This window comes from Patiria miniata, unplaced genomic scaffold (assembly GCF_015706575.1).
Source record: "Patiria miniata isolate m_02_andy unplaced genomic scaffold, ASM1570657v1 HiC_scaffold_18, whole genome shotgun sequence".
NCBI lineage: Eukaryota > Metazoa > Echinodermata > Asteroidea > Valvatida > Asterinidae > Patiria > Patiria miniata.
The window spans coordinates 12,538,144-12,562,170 of record NW_024037056.1 but is presented as its reverse complement, the minus strand read 5'-3'; the positions used below and the strand labels follow the sequence as shown (position 1 = coordinate 12,562,170).

The 24,027-nt window shown below is 42.8% G+C and overlaps 1 protein-coding gene, 1 long non-coding RNA gene and 1 pseudogene across 2 annotated transcripts; 1 reads left to right on the top strand and 2 right to left on the bottom strand.

Annotated features, from left to right (window-relative positions):
• Positions 1–300: 300 nt before the first annotated feature.
• Positions 301–15,043, bottom strand: LOC119725132. The gene is made up of 8 exons (XM_038196493.1): positions 15,035–15,043; positions 13,608–13,620; positions 11,818–12,389; positions 11,423–11,488; positions 10,470–10,589; positions 10,018–10,143; positions 1,293–1,497; positions 301–837 (listed from the first exon to the last, which is right to left on the bottom strand). Exons 1-8 carry the CDS (start codon positions 15,041–15,043, stop codon positions 731–733), a joined length of 1,218 nt encoding a protein of 405 aa, XP_038052421.1. The 3' UTR covers positions 301–730.
• On the top strand, positions 1,915–3,500 carry LOC119724651. Its single transcript, XR_005270661.1, has 3 exons — positions 1,915–2,087; positions 2,573–2,642; positions 2,889–3,500. It is a non-coding gene; the product is annotated as an uncharacterized LOC119724651 (long non-coding RNA).
• Positions 15,044–15,724: 681 nt separating the features above from the next.
• On the bottom strand, positions 15,725–22,861 carry LOC119724649 (annotated as a pseudogene).
• Between the last annotated feature and the right edge of the window lie 1,166 nt (positions 22,862–24,027).

Genomic DNA, 24,027 nt, shown 5'->3' with positions numbered 1-24,027 from the left:
ATGTTGCTAATGGTAAAAGCCCCATGCTGAATGATTTCAATGTTTCACCTTAAAACCTACTTTTAAAATGCCACAAGCTGACAAAAAGCTGCATCCCGAAATTAAACAAAATTGCATCAACATGGCCAATGAATCTGGCAAGCACAACGAGTAAAAACGAGTCATTTCAAAATATGAGAAAAAGCAAGATGTATAATTCTGTCTAGAAAGATGCAGCAAAACGCAACAAAGTTTTATGCGTACGAACATAAAAGCTTGCTTATTGAGAAAATCTTGTCATAGTTTTAGCACAGGTCTTTTATGTTCCCCTTCAAATTAACTCCAGTAATAATATCTTAAAACGGATAGAAAAATGTACCCTGATTTAGGGTACCGTATACTTCCCAATCTTTCCTGTAGGACACCAAAACAAAATACACCAGATTCAGTGTTATAATATACCCTGATCTAGGGTCATGTATCCTTCCCCAAATCAACTCTCATTTTATCTTAAACGGGATAGAAAAATGTACCCTGATCTAGGGTAGTGTATATACTTCCCAATTACAATATCTTTCTTATAGGATATCAAAACAAAATACACAAAATTCTGGGTATTATTTGCGTTTCACGATAACTTTCCTTCCCTTTAACTACTCTCATTGGGGAGTAATTACCCCAATTGGGTATGAGAATATACCCAATTACAGGAAAATATACCCAATACAGGGTAATATTTATTCTCTTCCCTTTACATGTAACCCGTGCTGAGGCTGTAGCTAGGCGGCGGTGAGTCGCTGTAGGCTGGTGGTAGCTCTGGCTCGTTTGCATGGCTTTCATCTGGGCTCCTTAAATAATCTGTCAGAAAACGGGGGAAAATGTGTTTAAAAAAATTAAGATTAAAGTGTAAGTTTGTACTTATGTTCATTTTAATAGGAAACATCTGGGTCAAATTGCAACTTTTCCCATGATGCACTGCGGTGATTGTAAAATTTGCGCGCCAACGCGGCAGCTTTTTTGTACAGCGTGAATGGAACGGATTTGGCTTAAGCTCCGCCCACATTTCCTCAGTGTTGCGACCGCAACCTCGTCCCCAGGGTGTCGAGCAGTACATGCCCACCACTACCTGCTCTCTCTATTGGAAACAAGGGTGGAAATAAAGTAAGCACTGGGGACGAAGTTGTTGCGACCGAGTTTGACAATTGTGGTCACGTGACTAAAAGTCGTGATCTAATTGGTCACTGTGCCGTGCGTGATATGCAGGCAGGATCCATTTTGCATAGGTAACTTTCTATTACATGTATTTGACTTACCGCTGACACTGTTGGGATGTGCAGGCTGTGTGTCCCCGGGTGCGCTCTGCAGTGGCACAATGCCCTGGGCACGGTATGCGGGTACCTGCCGTTGCTGTAGCATCGTAAACTGCTGCTGCTGCCGTTGCTGATGCTGGTATGGCATGGGTGGCTGCATGTTGTGGGTGTGTGGAGATGCGTAACGGACTGGAGTTGTAACCTGAACCTACACAATGTGTATAGGTAAGGACAAGTCATATCTATTTATTGGAGCTCAACCACTGGCATTTTTGTATGGTGTAAGGTGTTTTCAGTCGCTACAGGCTAGGCCTACTTCCGCCGGCCGTTGCTTAAACGCGGGTTAACATCGCTGCCTGTTTGATAGTACGACTGCCTATTTTGGCGCATATTCCTTCGCCGTAAGGCCAAGTAAGTTCTCGTCTCCGGCTTCCCGCGTTTCCTTTTTCTCGCCGGCGTCTGTATTTTTCCTGTTTCTAATCATAGTAGGGCCTATAGTGCACATCATTAATTGCTAGGCTATATATATTTTGTCCTATATTTGTTTGAAAGTAAACTTGAAGCCATGCATGTGTGCAAGTTCAAAAAACGGTAGAAACATTAATGGCGGCTTGTTATGTTCACCCCTGGCAGTGTGAGTTGCGATATCGTAGTATTGCGCCCTCTCGTGGTCATTGTAGTTTTTCGCTCAAGTTACACAATTGTTCAGTCACGCCAAGTTTTAGTCCATTTTAGTGCCCATTTTTCCATCTTTTTGAGACCACTCTATACCGATAGCCTTACACCAGAAGACCACTGGTGAGTTTAAGATTCCATTTATACTTGTGTCAGTGATTATTGATTGTTATTTGATGAGTAATTTGTATCGTAATTTTCAGTCACATTTTGCCACCATGATTTTCTGTATCGTATCGATAATTTTCTTGTGCCTTGCGAAAACTTTCCCTGATTTTGTGCCTTAGAATTTCCCTCAATATCGAGGCCGGTTTCTCAGATGAACTGACTGAAATGTTCAGTATTGTTTTCTGGTCAAGAAACAGTGGATATTTGGTCATTTTATGTTTTCATATCGACGATGTTGGAATGTTATATAAGGTTAGGAACTTAGTTTTGTGTGCACACGAGGCCTGCCTAAGCACATGCTCTCGCCATTTTTTCCGATGTTATGAATATTCATGAGCTGGATTCCATATTTGGGATGAGCGTATCCTTATTTGGAAATTGCAGTAGTGCTGCAAGGTTTACAGTGTATTTAGGAACTATGCAATTTTTCTTTGTTTTAGGTTGATGATTTCAGTATTCCAGACCCATAGGAAGTTTGAGGATACTTCATCTTTTGGAGAGCACAGTTCTGTAGGTTAATTTTCATAGATTATCTAATGTGAATGTACTATCCCTTGGAATTTTTGAGATGATATTATGCACTTACCTTTGTGATGTTTCCTATACATGTATCAGTTCGACATATTACTTTTTGATCTTTCAATATTTCATTTATATTTTTATGTCTGGTAGTGTTAAATCTCTTGCCAACCTGTGTAAATTTGTGCACATTGTTAATTGTACTTAGTGTATTTTCCTTGTATTTCTTGCTTTCAGTTTTACCTCATGTGGTCCACCCACGACACAGGAATGAGAATAAAGCAGTCAAAGTTCACAAATCCTGTATTAGTCAGAGGTTAACTTGTCGGAGAGAGGGCGCCCTCGGCGCTCCATGTTCGTCATAGTAAAAAGAACTATTCAAGATGATCGAAGTACTTGACTCAGACGACGCAAACAGTGCCAGTTCTCAACGAACACGGGCATCACACAAAACCAGCAGAAGTTCCCTGAAGTCAAACATGAGCTCAGCAGCCATTCTGGCTCGTGCTAAAGCCAAGTCGTTGAAAGCAAAGGTGGAATTCACCCAGAAAGAGGCAGGTCTTCGTCGGCAAGAACAAGACGTTGCCAATGCTCTTCTTCTATTGAGTGCAGAAAAGGAGTATGCAATGGCAGAAGCAGAAGCAGAATTTTTAGAGTCAGTCGCCTTGAAGGAAGGTTCGGCCAGTATCCAAGAAGATTTGCAGTTGCCAGTCGTTGACTCCGCTGTCCGCACCAGCGACTATATATCCCACCACTTTAAGGAACCTGAGACAGAGTTGCCTGAAAAAGAAAAACCAGCAATCAAGATCGAAGAAAAGTCCCCACCAGAAGTTCAGCCTGTGATACGAGTCAAAAAGGATGATGCTGAAACCAAGCCAGCACTGCCGTCACAGTATATCCCCAAAGATGGCAAGCTACCGGAACCCCCTAGCCCACCCATCAAGGAGAGTCTCAACTCCATCAGTAACATGTTGGTGAAGAAAGAGCTGGTAAAGAGTGGAATCAGAAAATTCAAATGCAGTGCGGGCAACTACCGGGCCTGGAAGTGCAGCTTCCAACAAGCAACGAAGGACCTTGAGCTTAAACCATATGAGGAGTTAAACCTGGTCCTGGGTTCCCTTGAGGGCGAGACAGAATCGTTCGTCCAAAGGATCTATTCCATCCACATTGACAGACCAGAAGAGGGCCTCAAGCGAACCTGGGAGTATCTGGAGCAAAAACATGGCTCCCCTGAGGCAGTGGAACGAGAACTCACAGGCCGACTAGAGCAGTTCCAAAAGATCTCGCCAAAGGGCAGCACCAAGCTGGAAGAGTTCGGATATCTTCTCCTTGAGGTCCAATACCTGAAGGAGTCAGAGAAGTTTCCAGGGTTGCTGGCGTTGGATTCCTCGAGAGGATTGCAGCCCCTAGTGCAGAAATTGCCAGAGTGGCTTCAGAACAAGTGGCGAGAGAAGGGGTCAGAATACAAGAAGAAGCATGCAGTCCTCTTCCCGCCTTTTGAGGAATTTGTAAAGTTCATCCAGCACCATGCCAGAGTGCAAAGCGACCCGAGCTTCCAGTTTACTGATGCTGTCAAGAGTGCAGCTGAACGCTCTTCGTCAAGGCCTTCTTTCACAGTAAGAAAGACGGGGGTGGAGGAAGGGTCTGCAGCAAAGGAGACATCCCGTTGCCCGGTACACAACACAGCACACAAGCTGCAGGATTGCCGGGTCTTCTGTCAGAAATCCATAGATGAGAAGATATCATTTGTGAAAGAGAATCGCCTGTGTTTCCGATGTTTGAGGGCCAACCACATCATTAAGAACTGTAAGACCCCAGTGAGATGCGACATCTGTGGCAAGTCCCATGTCACAGTCATGCACAGGCCTGCACCCAGTCAAGAAGTTCCACCAGCGTCAAATCAGACACCCCCTACCATGAAGTATGACAACCGGCCCCAGATAATCGTCACACCTAAATGCACCAGAGTATGTGGCAACGGTAAAGAAGGCCGGTCATGCGCCAAAATTTGTTTGGCAAAAGCCTACCTGGAAGAAAAGCCGGACCATGTTATCACCACATACGTCATCATCGACGACCAGAGTGATGGTTCCCTCATCAACGAAAATCTTCTTGAGAGATTAGGAGTCGAACAGAATAAGTCAACGTATGCTGTCAAGACGGTTAATGGCCTCCAGGAAGTCCATGGTAGAAAACTTTCTGGCCTAGTCATCGAGAGCATGGACGGCACAGTTTCCGCTCCAACGCCTACACTGTTCGAGTGCAACAACATTCCTGGAGATGTGGCGGAGATACCCACACCGGAGGTGGCAGCAGCCTTTGATCACCTAAAGCCAATTGCCCCGATGATACCACCCCTGAACAAAGATGCCGAAATAGCAGTGCTACTTGGCAGAGATGCTCTGCAGTTCCACAAAGTGAGAGAGGTGATCAACGGCAAAGATGACCAGCCATGGGCACACCGTCTCGATCTAGGCTGGGTCGTTGTCGGCGAGGTTTGTTTGAACGGTGCCCACATCCGGACAGACATCTCCTACCTGCAGCAAGACGTAATCAGCACCTACTTTACGCAGGTCTTGAGAAACGGTCGCCATTCCGCCCAATTCCAGCCATGTGACAAGGCAGTGAAGGTCTTTCATACCAGGCCTAAAGCAGCTGAATTGGGGGAAGAAGTGTTCATCAGCACTAGTGCTGATGAACGTCTTGGGCCATCCTCCGACGACAGAGAGTTCATGGAGCTGATCGCTGGCAAGATGAAGAAAGATCAAGATGGGAACTGGTGCCCACCTTTGCCCCTCAGAAAGAATAGAAGAAGACTGCCAAACAACAAGACCCAAGCGGTATCCAGGATGAAAGCCCTGGCCAGCTCCCTGGCTAAGGATGAAAAGAAAAGGCAGCACTACATTGAGTTCATGAGAAAGATTCTGGAGAAGGGACTTGCTAAGCAGGTTCTGGATGAGGCGACTAGTGCTAGTGAAGAAGTTTGGTACCTCCCACACTTCGGAGTATACCACCCCCAGAAGCCTGACAAGCTGAGGGTGGTGTTCGACTCAAGTGCCGTCTTCTCAGGCGTTTCCCTGAATGATGTCTTGTTAAGTGGACCTGATATGATGAACCAGCTCCTGGGCGTCCTGATCAGGTTCCGAGAGGAGCCAGTTGCAGTCACCGCAGACATCGAGCAGATGTTTTATGCTTTCAGAGTCCGAGAAGACCACACAAGATTCCTACGTTTCCTGTGGTATGAGGACAACAACCCGAATGCAGCCATTGTCACTTACTGCATGACAGTGCATGTCTTTGGCAACAAGCCATCCCCTGCTGTGGCCATCAGTGGCCTAAGAAAGACCGCTGAAGAAGGTGAAGCAGAGTTTGGCACCGATGTGAGGGAGCTGATAGAAAGAAATTTCTACATGGACGACCTTCTGAAGTCTTTTCCAACCAAGGAAGAGGCAGTCGACATGCTGAAGAGAACGAAGGATCTCCTGTCCACTGCGAATATCCGTCTGCACAAGTTCGCTTCCAGCGATGCTGGTGTCCTGGCAGCATTTGAGCCAAGCGAGTTGGCCCCGAACCTGGCTGAAGCTGACCTCTCCAACAAAGATGAAAGCACCATACGGCGTACATTGGGAGTATCCTGGGATTTAGAGGCAGACTCCTTTACTTTCCAAATAGCAGAACCGAATGCCAACGCATGTACCAAGAGGACAGTGTTGTCGGAAGTCAATGGAGTCTTTGACCCGATTGGGTTGGCAGCACCTGTGATCATCAAGGGGAAGATGCTGCTGCGAGAGATGACTCGAGATGGCGGTGGCTGGGATGATCCACTTCCAAAGGACCTGCTCCAAGACTGGGTGATGTGGAGAAAGTCCCTGATCGCCTTGACAGATGTGCGAGTTCCACGCTCATTTGCGCCATTCTCAACCACAGAAGTAGTGAGAAGAGAACTACATACTTTTGGGGACTCTTCAAACAAGGCCATAGGCGCAGTCTGCTACTTGAGGACGGTTGGCAGCAACGATGAAGTCCATGTCCAGTTGGTGATGGGTAAAGCAAAGCTCGCACCTAAGGCAGCCGTCACCATCCCACGCCTTGAGCTCTGTGCATCAGTTCTGGCCACAGAAATGGAAGACTACGTCACCCAGGAACTACAGATTAAAGTTGACGAATCAAACTTCTACACTGATAGCAAAGTAGTCCTGGGGTACATCACCAACAGAAAACGTCGCTTCCGCACTTATGTGTGCAACCGAGTAAACAGGTTACTCAAAACCTCCGAGCCTGAGCAGTGGGCGTATGTCCCATCAGAGAGAAACCCAGCTGACCTAGCTTTGAGGTCCATTCTGGCAGCAGAGTTAAGTGGTTCCATGTGGATTGCCGGACCAGAGTTCCTGAGGCTAAAGGACCTGCCCTCGAGCCACAAGCAGAGAGAGATAGAAATACTTCAGGATGACCCAGAAGTGTCTCCAGAGAAGATAAGCTGCAACAAGATTGTCTTGCCCGATGCATCCTTCGGCAGTGAGAGGTTCACCAGATTCTCAAGTTGGGATTCAGCAATGAGAGCCACTACAAACTTGTTCCACATTGCCAACTCATTCAGAGCAGAATTTGACTGCAAGGGTTGGCATGTCTGTGAGAAGGCGAAGTCCATCAGAGAGTGTCTCAAAGCCGAGACCGTCATAATAAAGAGTGTGCAGAGTGAAGCCTTTGCTACCGAGTTAGCCGAATTAAGAAGTGGGAAGTTGACCAAGAAGAACAAGCTGGCTTCGCTCAACCCCTACCTTGACAGCAACAGGGTACTCAGAGGCAGATTGCAGAAAGCTCAACTGTCAGAGAGAGCAACACACCCAGCTGTACTACCAAAAAACAACAACTATGTCACAAAGCTCATCATCAAGCACTTCCATCAGCAGTGCAGCCACCAAGGTCGACACATTACCTTGGGTACAATAAGGAACGAAGGCTACTGGGTTCTTGATGGCCAGAGGCACATCAGGAAAGCCAGCGTGGAGATGGTAGCCGCGGACCAGAGGAGCCTGTTTCTACAACCAGCCCGTGAGTTGACGAAGAAGACGTTGTTGCGGCCAATAAGCGACTTGGTTCTTCTGATTCCCTCGGAGTGACTGATCACCATGGTCCAGCGGAAATCATGAAGCTTGGACTCTACCAGATGCTGCTTAGACATGTAGGCACCGCGTTTAAAGTGTTTACTCGCTGTTTTCAAATTTACTGCAGTTCTGCTTGTTATTAACCGTTTTTACTGTTTTAGTGTAACCTTATTACATGTATTGTATTGTATTCACATTGTGATGATGGTATCACCACGGGGGGAGTGTTATGTTCACCCCTGGCAGTGTGAGTTGCGATATCGTAGTATTGCGCCCTCTCGTGGTCATTGTAGTTTTTCGCTCAAGTTACACAATTGTTCAGTCACGCCAAGTTTTAGTCCATTTTAGTGCCCATTTTTCCATCTTTTTGAGACCACTCTATACCGATAGCCTTACACCAGAAGACCACTGGTGAGTTTAAGATTCCATTTATACTTGTGTCAGTGATTATTGATTGTTATTTGATGAGTAATTTGTATCGTAATTTTCAGTCACATTTTGCCACCATGATTTTCTGTATCGTATCGATAATTTTCTTGTGCCTTGCGAAAACTTTCCCTGATTTTGTGCCTTAGAATTTCCCTCAATATCGAGGCCGGTTTCTCAGATGAACTGACTGAAATGTTCAGTATTGTTTTCTGGTCAAGAAACAGTGGATATTTGGTCATTTTATGTTTTCATATCGACGATGTTGGAATGTTATATAAGGTTAGGAACTTAGTTTTGTGTGCACACGAGGCCTGCCTAAGCACATGCTCTCGCCATTTTTTCCGATGTTATGAATATTCATGAGCTGGATTCCATATTTGGGATGAGCGTATCCTTATTTGGAAATTGCAGTAGTGCTGCAAGGTTTACAGTGTATTTAGGAACTATGCAATTTTTCTTTGTTTTAGGTTGATGATTTCAGTATTCCAGACCCATAGGAAGTTTGAGGATACTTCATCTTTTGGAGAGCACAGTTCTGTAGGTTAATTTTCATAGATTATCTAATGTGAATGTACTATCCCTTGGAATTTTTGAGATGATATTATGCACTTACCTTTGTGATGTTTCCTATACATGTATCAGTTCGACATATTACTTTTTGATCTTTCAATATTTCATTTATATTTTTATGTCTGGTAGTGTTAAATCTCTTGCCAACCTGTGTAAATTTGTGCACATTGTTAATTGTACTTAGTGTATTTTCCTTGTATTTCTTGCTTTCAGTTTTACCTCATGTGGTCCACCCACGACACAGGAATGAGAATAAAGCAGTCAAAGTTCACAAATCCTGTATTAGTCAGAGGTTAACTTGTCGGAGAGAGGGCGCCCTCGGCGCTCCATGTTCGTCATACGGCTCATTCGGACGCAAGCATCAGCAACATTCGGGAAAAATAGAAGAATGCATCCGCCATTTTGGAAAATGTCATGTTCTGAGTTCGGTGTCCTGGTGTCATCATGGTTTTCGAAGGGTTATATAACGGGAAAATTATTGTCACCGCAGCTTGTGCAATATAACAGTCCAATTACTACAAATGGACGCGGAACAACGCGCAAAATCCGAGACAAACAAAACTCTGAACGTGAATTCCATAGGGTGTCTATATGTTATTTTCTACGATCCAAATTCGTCCTGATACGCTACTGTAGTCATGCACGGAACATCATGGTCCGGTACCGTACGTAGGCCGTAGTCACTGGTTCCTGGCCCACATCATAATAGCTTCGATTCTGTGAGCATGCGATGGGAACCAACGAATACTGATGGCACTGCTGCCGCACGGAACATCGTACAGCGGCATGGCTTCGACGACGTGCATCACAAATGCGTCAGAATTATAGGCCCTTTCGTCAAGATTTAGCGTGTCAAGATGAAATAATATCGTGTAAACGATTATGTTATGCATGCAAATGGCGTGTGTAATATTACTGAGCGTATCGGTGGCTGAAAATGTGATCGGCAATTTGTTTTCTGCGTACGGTGAGTCATTATACTGACACTGTGACAGCTCGGTTACTTCTCCCACGCGGTCGGGGTAAAATTTCCCGTGTCGAAAGTCCAAGTGCGGACAGTGGTCACATTTGACCATTTTTCATTTTACCAACGTCTCGGTAAAACCTTCCAAAAAAAAAGTCCAGTGCGGACACGGCTTAAGGGGCAAGGCTTACTCGCAAACGGCAATAGGTCAGATACGCATGAGTGGACACTATATGTGCTTTCATAACTCCAAAATTAAATTTAATGAAAACAACCCTCATTATTCTAGAATCCTTACCGCTTGATTTGGCTTGTTGCAGCAAGCGCATCGGTATTTGCAACAGAAGGCAGACTGCGTAATTGCAACCAATACCTCTGTGAACGCAACAAAGGCAAGTATGGCGTCCATTATCGTGTTACCAACCTGCCAATGACAATGAAAAAGATATTCCATGAATATGTTACAGTACTACCTAAGTCTCCACCTTTGTCCAAAGTAAATCTGGGCGAGGCGAGTAAAAAAAACCACGAAACCCAAACGTCGGGACCATTGTTTTAGTGAAGTTCTGCATGTAGCACTTTCAAAATCTAGGATCTGAAAGCCCAATTCATAAGCTTTCTATATCAGTACAAGAATCATTCAAACCACTCATGTACTTTTCATGGTTACGGAATTTTAAACACAACCACCGTTTTAAAGTTCTGTCCAATGTGTTTGTAAGGATATATTATTATCTACTCTGTACTCACATTCAGGACCGGATAGTACGAATAGTAATCGTACTCACTGGTAGCTGCGATACACGACATAATAAAGCTAGTGCCTGCTGCTAATGACGAGAGGATAGACATGGTCATGCAGGAGGTTATCTGCGGAGAGATATAGGAATTAGTATACAATATAACATGGAATCCTTGCGCGCGCGCTTGGTAAAAAGGCAGCAAAAATAACATGGCACGTCACGCCTATGGATGGTGAATTGACCAGTGAGAGTTCGGCTCTCGATCAAAAATATTCATTGTCGTCAACATCGATGCTTTCTCTGCGAAATCAAGGACATCATTATCTGTTCAAGATGGAATTTTGCGTCGAGGTGATGTAAATGAAAAAAAAAACACTGTATACTCAGTGATTACATCAGATTCGAACCAGCTAACAGATCTCGTTAGCTCAGTGGTCGAGTGGTAAGACATCTGCACTCGAAAACAGGAGGTCGTGGGTTCGAGTCCCACCCACCGAGTGAGTTTTTTTCTCCAACTTTCACTCGGAAGGTAAACTGAGTATACAGTGTTTATACGTCGGTGAAGGGCAAAACCAAATTTGATTGACATCAGTCATCGACAACACCATAATGCTTGTTTTTTTTGGAAACCATGACAATTAAGATATTTTAGTGACTTGAAAAATAGTGATGTTTGTATAGTGAGTATCATCGCGACATAAATTTGTTTAGCCTTATATATCATGATACGAACGATGCTTTAGGCTGCATGGTAAAGAGTTCGATCTTATTTTTGTTAGTTGTTTCCTAACTAAGTATGGCGTTTTTTTAGTTACAACCGTCCCGGTTAATTTGTCTGCTGTGTAACTTGTGCCGTATGCCCGATATGCGTTTGTTGTGTTTGCATTGTTTTTTATCTGAACATTTTATCTTTGAAACGTCCAATAAATAGTTATACTGAAAACGACATTTGACACTCACCACACAATTCTGCATGTTCGTTGGCTTTGTGGACAAAACACCTAGTATTCCGGCCGGTAGGTAAAACTGAGAATGTAAAACAAATCATTAAAGGAAAACTGGTTCACTGATGATAATGTACGGTTCACAGCAAAACATAGTATAATGGTGGAGTTTTTACTTGAGCTATATCAGTGGCTTTAATGATGGAGTACCGTGGCCTCGTGATTTGGAAAATTGAATTCTGCAGGTTCGAGTCCAGCCTGAGGTTATGGTGAGTGGGCCCGGACCTTGGTCAAGGCATTGTCACTCATTGCTTCATGTGTTAATGAAAAGATCCAAAAGCCGCAGCCAGTAAAGTACCAGATTCATGTACCAAGTCCTAGTATACATGATAAACATTTGAAGTAACTTACACAGATACCACCCCAGATTGGTACGCCAATGGCCGCTCCCCATGCGCCAATGGCAGCCGTGATGATACCGAGCACCAACGACACGATGGCGAGGACGATCTGCAGGATGCCCAGGGACTTGGCCGTTTTTGCCCGATATCGTCTCGCCGGCGACGGAGGGACGACTTGGCCGAGACATGCGGCTGCCTGCCGGGGCGAGAGTTGGGCCTGGTACGGTTGTACCCGGATGCTCCGTTGGCTTGAAGTTGTTGTTGTTGCTGTCGCAGTTGCTGTTGCTCCAACTGCAACTGGTACTGCTGCTGCTGCAGTTGTTGCATCCTTAGTTGATACTGTTGTTGCTGTCGTTGCTGCAATTGCTGCTGTTGGTCGAACTGATACGGGGGCGGGGCCTGTTGGTGTGTGGGCGGGGCCTGTTGGTGTGTGGGCGGAGCCTGTTGGTGTGTGGGCGGAGCCTGTTGGTGTGTTGGCGGGGCATGTTGGTTGGTAGGCGTAACTTGCCGATTCTGCTCGAGTCTGGCAGTCTGTTCGATTCTCGCGTCTCTTTTGATCATCTTTGCCGTGTCCACTCCGTGCTTATAATGGAACAATCCCTTAAAAAGCAATTAACGCACGATAAAGAATATTCGTAGAATTGACATGTCTGAACTCACGGAGGAGTGTTACTTAGATGTTTGAATGTTAATGTAATACTTTTGTGTCTACATATGTGATGTTATTGATTGATTGGTAAAAAGATAAATTTAAACTGTTAATTTTCAACCAGACCTCACTTACACCCATGAAGTATCACTGCGTGATTCGTAATTTAACTTAGATGAACCCAACGTTTTTATAGATCATTTACTTCAAGGCCCCTTATGTCATAATATTACAGTTTCTAATGCTGCCAATGAAGTATAAAAAGACGTCATTCTAAAATACCTAATTGCAGGTACAGTGACAATTAATACTTGCACGGGGGAAAAATCAACACATGAGTTCGAGAGTAGAAAAACCCAATCCTACTGAAAATTGAAAAAGAAATCTTCGCCATTGAACGACAAATTACTTTGACTTTGGAAACGAGTGATTTTCCTTCATTTTTTATTCTTCTTAAATTGTCCCTTTTCAAACGAATCCCGAACTGCTTTTAATAAAAACACATTGCTGTCACTTACCTTATATTTTTAAACGTCTGAGACTCAGGAGAACTTTTCAAAGCCTAGAATATTCCCAATCCTGGATTGAAGGAACTTATACCTTTCAGTCTTTGTGGAAGTAAAAAATACGCTAGATATATCCTGTAATAACTTGGTAATTCATACGCATTCGAACCGCACAGTATGATAAAAACCACACAGAAACGGCGGACTTTGCACCACTCATCACCGGTCACAAGTTTTCGTGTCACGCACAGGCCACTTTTAGGTCGCAATGTAAAACTGCCTCTCTGTATCCAGTATCGAAATAATCATGATTTAATGGCACGGTATGCTTGTGTAGCAGATAGTCCAAAGTTTGACAAGATATCTGCATGCCTATAAAACTATTCTGACACTAAGCAGAAATCATTGAGAAATAAAGGGTTACAGATATGAAACGCAAGTTTTCGAGCATAAACAAGCTAAAATTCATAGCGAGCATTTTCGAAAATCCGTTCCTGAAAGTAACTAATACACAGGGTGTCCCCCAAAAATGTGTGCCAGCAGATGTCCTTTTAAAACTACTCAACATGAGTATTTCATCTTGATGGTGACATTATGCATGACAGCTACTTTGAGTGGCAATGTGGAAACGAACGAAACATCTACCATCGATGGTCTCCTTTTAACAAAAAAGAGAGAAATTTCACCTAAGACAATTGCACATTATGGTACATGTATAACAAAAGGGGCATCAGGCGCGGATCCAGAGGGGAGTTTTGGGGTCATCCCCCCAGCTCTGTCCAAAAAAAAAATCCATAGAAATTCATGAACAAAATTGCGAACCCCCCCCCCCCCCCCCCTCCGACACCAATTTTTTTTAATAATGTAATAATGTCCGCCTTGCACAAAATACGTACAGAGTCAGCTTGGCTACGGGGTATACGTACATTATTCTGTGCTATATATTACCCCCCCCCCGCCCCCCCCCGCCCCCCCCCCCCACCTTTTGACTTTCAGGCGGAGGCAAAGTGTCCCGAGAAAAAAAGGGTCTACATTTCAGAAATTTTTTTGCCGATGAACCCCCCCCCCCCCCGCGAAAATTCCTGGATCCGCCCCTGGGCATAGCTTCAGTTCTGGTCATGGATTATCAAACATACAGACACATTTTGAGGCAAAGGTAAAACGCAAACGATTCTTTATTTTATTTTAGTTTTGATAAATTTGCTTCCCCGCGCAATTTTTTTTCTCGCAAAGAACAAAAATATACATGAACCTTATAATTGTGTCTAATCGTTCCAGAACAATATTATACAAACGTCTTTTGGTGGACACAAAAAGCAGTGTATACAAAAGTATTGTATACTTGCCTGACAAAATTCATATAACTTTCTTATTAGAATATCTGTATCAACATTTTTTTTGACAGTCCTTTTTTTACAGCACACACTGAACAAAATATTAACTTTGCACTAAAAATTTCAGTTACTTACTATATACGTTTCTCAAACCAAGATTCACAGAAGCCTGTACTTAGACATTCAAGTTTATCTATTAGGAATATTTACTAAAATAAATATAAATACTATTTTCTCTTATTTCCTTAATATCACTTCTCTCTTTTAATGTGTATGGTCTTTTCAAAAATTATTATCATAAGCTTTGCAGATGCAACCTATTTTACACTAGGATTCGCCAGTTAATCCAGAAACCTTTTACAAATAATATAATTGAAGGTATTATTATTTTTACACGTTCTGATATAATTCAACAGTATTTAAACACCAAATTGAAGCATTAATGTACCCTTATCTAATAGGCATGATATCCTTCTATATCAACACACTGTATTTATTTAATTGAAGGTATTATTATTTTTTACATGTTCCGATATAATTCAACAGTATTTAAACACCAAATTGAAGCATAAATGTACCTTTATCTAATAGACATAATATCCTTCTATATCAACACAATGTTTCTATATTATGTTTAAAAATATTTGCTCTTTTTTACATTTTATTTACAGCTTTTAGTTGCACTTTATCAAAGAATCTGATTATTTTCTTCATAACTAATTTATGTTATTGTTTTACCTTTTCCATCGAGGGATTTGTAAAATATACACAGACAGAAGATATTAATCCCCAATCGGGTGAGTTTGTTTACAGTAACCTTCATTCTGGGTATTTTGACGGACCTAATTTGTATATACTGTGGATTTTCGATGAGTCGGGGTCGTATCTCCGATCGGGATAAATACAGTGTAGGTCAAATAAACATTATACACTTTTTAAATTGGCCATAGTTTTATTCTGTAGCAATATAGATAAGATATTTACATATGTACTTTTTAGAGTAACTCGTTCTGCTTCATTTGGCGACATTTTTACTGGATTATTTTTCATGCATGACTGCACAGAAGATAATTACAGGGTTCGGGTGAAATCTGACAGCACCAACTGTGCATTGAACGAGATGGTGGCCATGTTAAGGACTAAGACACCGTGGAATTTGATTGCCTTTTTTTAATTTAATTTAAATGTTTGAAATAAACACGAAGCTTAAAAGTTAATGAAATCTTGTTTTGTCTCTTTGTTAGACAATGGTTGTGTTCTTTTAAATTGTCTCTTTCGTATCCATCGCCCTGACCACAGGGCGCAAGTCAGATTTCACCCGACCCCTTTAATTGTCTCCTCTGCATGAAATCTAATCCAGTGAAAATGTCACCAAAAGAAGCAGGAAGAGGTACTCTAAAAAAAATATTTTATCTATATTGCTACAGCAGAAACTATGGCCAATTTTAAAAGTGTATAGTTTTTTTGACAAAACTGTGGTTGGTGATTTAAAAATTATTTTCAAGGGTATAACTGGGTGGTGGTGAGTTGCTGTATTTTGGCAGAGCAATAGCTTCATCGGGAGCAGTGGCATTATCTGTAAACAGAAAGGACAGATAAAGAACGAAATCAGCAACCATTCAACAATACAGGGTGAATAAAAAAAAACGAAGCCCAAATGTCGGGACCAGTTTTAGTAAAGTTCTGCATGCTGAGCACTTTCAAAATCTAGGATATGAAGCCCGATTCATAAGCCTTCTTTTAGTACAAGAATCATTCAAATCACTCATATAGTTTTAAAGTTACGAAATTTTAAACACAACCACCGTTTTTAACTTCTGTCTCGTTCCTTGCTCTATGGTCACTCGTACAAACTGCAAAAATGGTCTTGAGGTAAATGTGATTTAAAAGAAAATCCGGGCATAAAATTGGGAAAAGGTCAATGGTCTTGTATGTGTAAGAGAACCATTGTACATGTACATCATTGTCATGGCCAACGTTTAGCCTGATATTTGAGATAAATATGGCGGACACACGGGGGCGCTCTCAGTTTCGTTCGGTAAATATGAGTAAACAACGGATTTACCCCAATCAGATAACGCACTATTGACTCCACCATTATTTGAAAAAGGCTCACTTGGCCGTGTGTAAAAAAAAAATGGTAGAATGTATCATCCACGTAGGCCTATACTTACCAGATTTGCCTTTGTCCTGTGCACTTTGTTCATCAGGGGGTGCGCTCTGCACCATTGTCACATTATGGACACCGTAGCGTGGAATCGGCTGCTGCGGCTGCTGCGGCATAATCTGCTGTTGCTGCTGCTGTGACATCATCTGCTGCTGCAGTTGCTGTTGCTGCTGCATTGGGTAGGCCGCTTGTGATTGGCCTTGGGCGTTCTGCTGTTGTGGGACCAGATAGTGAATCTGGGGTGCATAGCGGACCTAATTTGAAAAAGAAAAAAACAAAACTTTGAGAAAGTGACAATGTTTTCATAGTAATTAAGTAAGTAATAACAATGACTGTCGTCTTCAAATTAATTAAGTCTAGCACCTTACAGAAATTCGCACCGCTTTATAAGCCCATTTGAAACATGCATGGAAGACAAGGGCGCTCCATGGCGGTTTCCAAACCACGGTTACTTCTTGGGCTCTGGCTTCATCTTCGGCTTAGAACTCTTCAATCCCAGAGGGGCCCCGTAGCCGAGCGGTTAGAGCGTGGAGCTACGGAGTTGAAGGTTAGCGGTTCGAATCCCATTCGGACCAAAAACTGGAAAACTCTCTCTGACGACCCAACAGTAAAACCCGATTCGTTCAGGGAAGGTAAGACGGCGAGAGGAGAGGACTGGGCACCGCCACTCATATGCCGCGCCCAAGACACAGTGGACCTCTAACATCCCACTGCGATGGCCATTGGACCTTCATACCTTAACCAATATCACGACCCGAAACGAAACACTCTAAACGTCGGCCAAAACAAAAATTGGATGTTTCTGAGACAGAACATTTTCTGAGCTGTCCCAAAGTCGCTGTCGTCAAAATCTTTTACGGACGATGGCGGAGGCGAACCCGTTGTTCGGAACAGTCTAGCCAAGAAAAAAAGACTCTTCAAAATGGAGTGATGGGTAAAGCGCCCTCAAGAGCTAAATAATAGTCATATGTATCAACGAGACTGGTTCCCGCCCCCCCCCTCCCGGCCCCTATAGTCTTTTAGAGGGAACCAGTCTATTGAAACAACGAGGCAACTTTATGAGAAATGTTGCAAGCTTGTACAAAGGTCCTAGTGTGCAGCCGCAAGACGTACGTTTGTACCTTGCTGGGTCTCAGCTCTTCGGTTGTCAGTACAAGGTATGTTTGTTGTTCTATTAATATGATAAGTTGCTACATAAACTGTACAAACTTAAGGGCATGGTACAAAAGAAAGTAGCGACTGCCATATTACCCAAAATGACGGTCGGTGCGCTACGGCCATGACGGCGAGTCATAATGCAACGTGCATGAGACTGGTTACCTATCTCACTGACTGTCACTTCGGAGACCTTTCGTTTGTTTGTAAACATTGTTAGCGCCAATATCTGTACGCTGCATGCCACAAGACATACATTTAAGAAATGGTTGGCAACACATTTTGCCAATAATTGCATAATTTCAGCCCCATCACTTTTTTTATACATGTGTGTACTAATTAACATTGTATAGATTGGTAGCGTTTGTTGGTTACTTTGTACTTTCAACTGTCAACGATAATGTCTGAAAATTAACTATTCTCTTTTTTTTGCAAAGTTGACATTCCATAATTTGTCATCCACAGTTTGGCATAATACGATCGAGGTCAATTTGTGTATGCCATAATTATGTAGATCTCGTCTGGCGCCGCTTGTAATACATGTGTATAACATACATTAAGTCAAGTTTCCATGCGAACGGCCCGATGTTTCAATGTCATCATCACACTACCACTACACAGCTTATTTTACGATGTTTGTGGCCATGCCTGCTCAATCAATCGAATGAGATTTGGGACCAGCTTTACTGTAGGCTAGCCTAGTCTTGTTTCAAGTTACCCTGACGGTGTCCGTTGACTTGCGGCAGCAGGTACACGAGGCGTTGCAGCAGTAGGCCGCCTGAACAATGGAGACTATGAACTCTCCAAAAGAAACAATGGCAAGCACGGACCAGAATGCAACTCGGTTGGTCTGTAAGTAAAAAGATAAAGTACTAATTTTTACAACAGGCTGGTGCAAAAGACTTCACGAGTCGGCCATATTTAATCGAAAGCGAGGTCAACTCTTCCTTTTTTTGAACTTGGGAGTGGAAATGAAAGTTTTGAAATAAAAGTTCATTACACATTAATACCGGTTTGCTCGGATGAATTTTTGTGATTAAAATTAATGTACCCTCGAGTTTTAGCCACATTTAAAAAAAAAATTGAAAGTGAGGCTTGAAACGCACTAGTAATCATAACATAGTCTGGCACCATCCCTTTCAACAGTTTAGAATTTATTGAATAGATTCAGGGAACACGATCGAAAATGTCTTCCTCGTGAGTATGGTCTTTTGGGGTGAGAGAGGGCGCTGTAACGACGATGTTTTTGGGGGGACAAGACCAGCTATGGTTGCAGACCAGTAAATATTAGCGATAAGTGTTACTGGGTTCGCACACGGGACCTACGGCTTTACGTCCCATCCGAAGGACGAGGCAATAATGGTAAAGTGCCTTGCTCAAGAGCACAAGCACCATGTTCCCACAGTCAGGATTCGAACCCATGTACCAAGGTACATTTGACCACAGGCCTTATGTAGCGCCCGAAACCGCCCTTCCTATACTCCCCGCACGCAGCGCCCGAAACCGCCCGGGCTCTATATGGGATACTTATAAAAGTTAATATGAAATCGATTATTGTGTGTACTCACAGGCATATAGTAGTAATGATATGCGTAGTCATAATACCTCTCGCTTGCACAACATATGCTGGAATAGATGACACATCCAGCCGCAAGAAGAGACGACAGAATGGACATGACCATGCACGAGTTTATCTGTCAGAGAAATGAAATACATAAACGTAGTTAAAATTTAATATTAAGCAAAAATTATTACACGTCCAAATCGCAAAAAGAGAAATAAATAAACACTTAGCGGATCAAATCAGAGAGGCGCACTTTAAGTAGGGCACAAGAGGGCGCTATTTTAAAGGACAGACACCATCTTGAAAAATGAGTACGGCGCACAAGCGATCGCTTTTATGAACACTAATTATTTCTGTGGATCCCAAGATGTTCGTTATAGCAGCGTTCCACAGTTCCTTTTACATGTGTAAAAGATACGGAACAGACTACAGGAATTAATTTCGTCTTACCAAACAAACTTGCATGTTCACTGGCTTGGTGCTCACAATTCCCAATATTCCGGCCGGCAGGTAGAACTGGGGGAAGAAATAGCAAAATAACAGTGATTTGGTGACTTGTATTCCAATTGGCGTAAAAACACTATACTAGCGATTGTGTTAAAGTTTTTTTTACCACGTCTGGTTGAAGAGCTTTAGGCCTACTTACATTATAAAAAAAAACATTTCAAATAAGTTAGTATCGTTTCGGTTTGTGGTAACATCATGGGGTAATAACTATTTAGTTCTGATGAGAACAGTCCTGCTTAGTAAGTTCTAAAAGAACTTTTTCTTTTGCCTTTAAAACTTAAAGCAGGACTGGACTTAAAGCAGGATCGTTATTATCGGAACTAAAACTCCTTTTAGCGGAAGTTTATATCAAGCAAGACAAGTTCTTATCAGAACTAAACATCTACTGAACGACAGTAGTCATTACCACATGGTGTTACCGCAAACAGAAACGATACTAACTGTATACTCCACCATGCAAAATTCCTGTCAAAAGTGGTTAAAAAGTGGTTACAATTCCTGTCAAAAGTGGGTTTCCTTCTTTTTGCACCACCCTGTATATGCCTTTAAAGTGGTCAAAGCTTTAGGACACTGATACTTACAAAGACAGCACTCCATATAGTCATACCCAGCCAAGACCCTCTGGCGCTCTCGACGGCCACGATGATACCGAGGATGACCGAGAGAGTGGCCAGGATGAGCTGCAGTATGGCCAGGGTCCTAGCGGCCTTCAACCGGTACCGCCTGTTCTTCGGCACCGGTGCGGCTTGCCCCACGAGCACGGCCCCTTGTTGGTACGGGTGGGGCTGGATGAAGACCTGCTGTTGCCCGGGGGCAGGGCGCCGTTGACCGGCGGCAACTGCTGCTGCTGCGATATGGTGATCACCTGCTGTTGCTGGGGGGTTTCTGGATACGGCAGCATGCTGCCTGCTGCGAACTGCTGCTGCTGGTTTGGAGCCCGCTGCTGCAGCTGCTGTTGCTGACTAGCGGGCTCGTCGAAGCGAACGGTTTTCATGAGGATTCGTTGGTGTCTAAGTTATCACATTTCCAAGGTATTCAGATCAACTGCAATCAATCCAATTAATCACAGAATAATAAAAAAAATGCACAGCTTGTGCACAATAAACTCAACAATAATGCAGCATGGTTAAATAACAAACTGAAAGTCCCATCATGTTTGTTTCTTGCATCGATCAAAACAACACTGAGACACAGCCACATAGTTGCATCGGGGTGATATGTCCCTGGGCAGGGTAGTTTGCAGCAACTTCGTCTCTCAATGGAGAAGTTGTGACTGGTGCGGCCCATCGGTTTCTCCAAACGTTTGGTCAAGAACGAAGTTTGTCGCAAAAATTCTGTCAACTCTGTAATTTGTTTAGGCCTAATCTCATGGCTATAATTCTCTTCCTCAAATTAATATTATGGTAACTAGTTAAGTTCAAGTGATTTCCTATGTCAAATTAAAAATTGAAACCGAAATGTCTACCTTCTTAATGGGTTTACAAAGGAATAGGTCCTCTGTAAAACGACAAACCACTCTCAACAACCTTCGTAGGACTCCAAATGTCTTACTAAATACGCCAAAAGTGGAATCGCACGAAGAGAACAATATTATTAACTTCCGATTTCCTCCGGCTTTATGACAATTAGCCCGGTACAGAGATGCAACAATATTCTACAACTCTAATGTACGCTGCTCCTTTGTTCCACTTCAATTGAATGTTAATGATTAATATATTGCTGTCTTTCCATTTTTCGCTTCAAGCACTTGCCCTGTTAATGGTTAACATTTCTGTGGGGATATCAATTGCAAATACATCGTGCGATGTCGCTAAGGCTCCGCTGACCTCACATTCACCCTTATAGGCGTTGTTTTGTTTGTTGTACTTTTTAGGGTCCGCCGCTTTTAAAGGTATTCAGTAACCAGGTATAAACGAAGAGCCGACTAAACGCAGAAATAAGATGTACATTAATTTGGGGTTCTATTTGAAACGACTTGGATTCTTGTAGAGATTTGAGCACGAAGATTTAACCGATTTAATTATCCAAAGGTAAAGTGATATATTGTGATTTAGATGTCTCATGACGTACGGTAGCGTTCTATATATGAGATGACGTGAGTCACGATTTGGTATATAAAAAAATGAGGGCATACCAGGTAATTTGACGATCAAGGTGACTTTTTTGACAGTATGGTAAACAGTTATCAAATGGTTGCGACCGGCGAAAATGGTATAGTAGGTCTGTCGATAGCCAATATTATTGAAAGTCAATATATTTTATGGCCGGTACGATTGGTCAATCAGATGGTCAGTTGGTCGGTATGATTAGTCGGTAGGTCAGTCGGCTGGGTCGTTGGACGTTGGTACGATTGGTTGCGGTCCGTCGGTAGGTAATTATAGTCTGTGGTCGGTCGGTCGGTTGATTTGCCGTTTGGTCAGTCGTGCGGTAAGTTGATTGGTCGGTAGTGCTCAATCGGTTGGTCGATCGGCAGGTTGGTGGTCGGTCATTACACCTGTGTGTTGGCCGGTCAATCAGCAGGTCAATCCGTGAGGTCCCTTGCTCCGAAAATTTCACGGTCGCACCAAGCTCCACTTAATTATACGGTTAATAAAAAAATGGTGCAATTATTACATCTAGACGGTCAGATTAAGGTTCGCAGGGAAAAATCATTATTGCAGGTTTCCATTAATTAAAAAAGAAAATCACGAATGCCTTCTTGAATAGTACAGTTTTAATCCGATACATTATCTAATGATGTATCAGAAGACCATTTTGAAGGTATCTTGAAATATGAATCACCATGCATCTTTCTTTCATCAATGCGATTTAATAGATCTGCGTGTGGCAGCAATCTTAGAGGGCAATTGCCTTTGTTTTGAGATATGCATGAGTCAACCTTTTGCGCATTCATTGTTATTGAATTAAATCACAAAAGGTGCTCTCTAAGATAGCCGTTACGCATAAGGTCTATGGATCGGCACAACTCACCTTCTGAATAAACACCAAGCGCCGCTAACAGAGAACAGGCCGGCATCGGCTGAGTATATTCAATCTCGCAGGGTACAGAAACGCAATGGCGGTATTGTAGCTTACATGCACCTTTTTACACCATATGCTGCACCTGAAATCTTAGCAACGGCAAAAATCGTAGCCTATAGTTTAACCAAATAATACATGTGGATGGACAAACAATCCAGTAAGGACTTTGCTCCTCTGTGCTGAATTGTTCTGTCGCCCACACTCGGAATGGGTCAGGTCCAACCTCGTCCCCATATGGCGTCGAGCATAACGCTCCCACTATAGCAGCTCTCTCGCCCTCAGACTGAATAATTTACATCACTACAATCCTGCATTATAGGTACACGGGATAGTCTGGTGCCTCGTAATTAAATACGATAAGCAAAGGTTAGAAGGGAGGACTCTTGAGGAGGATCATACGTCATGATTCACAATGAACATTAAATTTTGAAATTCATGTAGTATGCGGGATCGAATCGGAATACACGCAGCAAGTTTCCCTCCCAGGGGCTATTGTATGTCACGAAGTCGAGAGAAGACCCTGGGTACGGTCGAGTTCGGGGTTAGGTCTAAATCGGGTCGATATCGTCTTCGTTAATGAGTACATGTAAATATAAAAAAATGAAGGTTTTAATGTGAGTCCCACATTGAATCCACATTGAACCGCGTACTCACTCTTTTTCTTTTATCCTTAGTGACCGATTGAAAGGATAAAGCATAACACACTGAGAATGGGCGCAAAGTGTGACGTGTATAAGACCTTATATGTGCATTGACTTCTTTGCTATAGCCTAAAACTTTCTTTCCTGGCATAGTGCGCTGCATTTGGAATGAACATTTAGCAGATTTAGACAATTTTGGAAATCCTGCAACATATTAATTCCAGGGCTGTTCATCGAGATGTCAAAAAAATACTACATGTACACTGACTTTTGACTCTTAAATCTGAGAGTTGGTTTGAATGACCACCCATTACGGGTAGTGTCTCGTTATCACCACCAAATTGTGTGAACATAACTGTGTCTTCTTTGTTTCGATTTGCCAAAAAAAGTTGCACCAACACAATAATTAGGTCAACACAATAATAATATTCTCCACTTGTCCATATGTTATCAAGATATTAAGGGCAAATCTCTGATTTGATATTAGTCATCATTGTTTACAACACATTTACCTGTACCGCCGTGTTGGTACTACCGACAAGGCAAAAGTACAACTTTGCACCTTTTTGCTATAGGTTTGCAGTACTTTATGTGGAGGATCGATATCTTGGGACTTTGACACAAGTATCATGTACGATAAGTGGAGTCAAAGGTCGTCACATAAATATATAGGGCC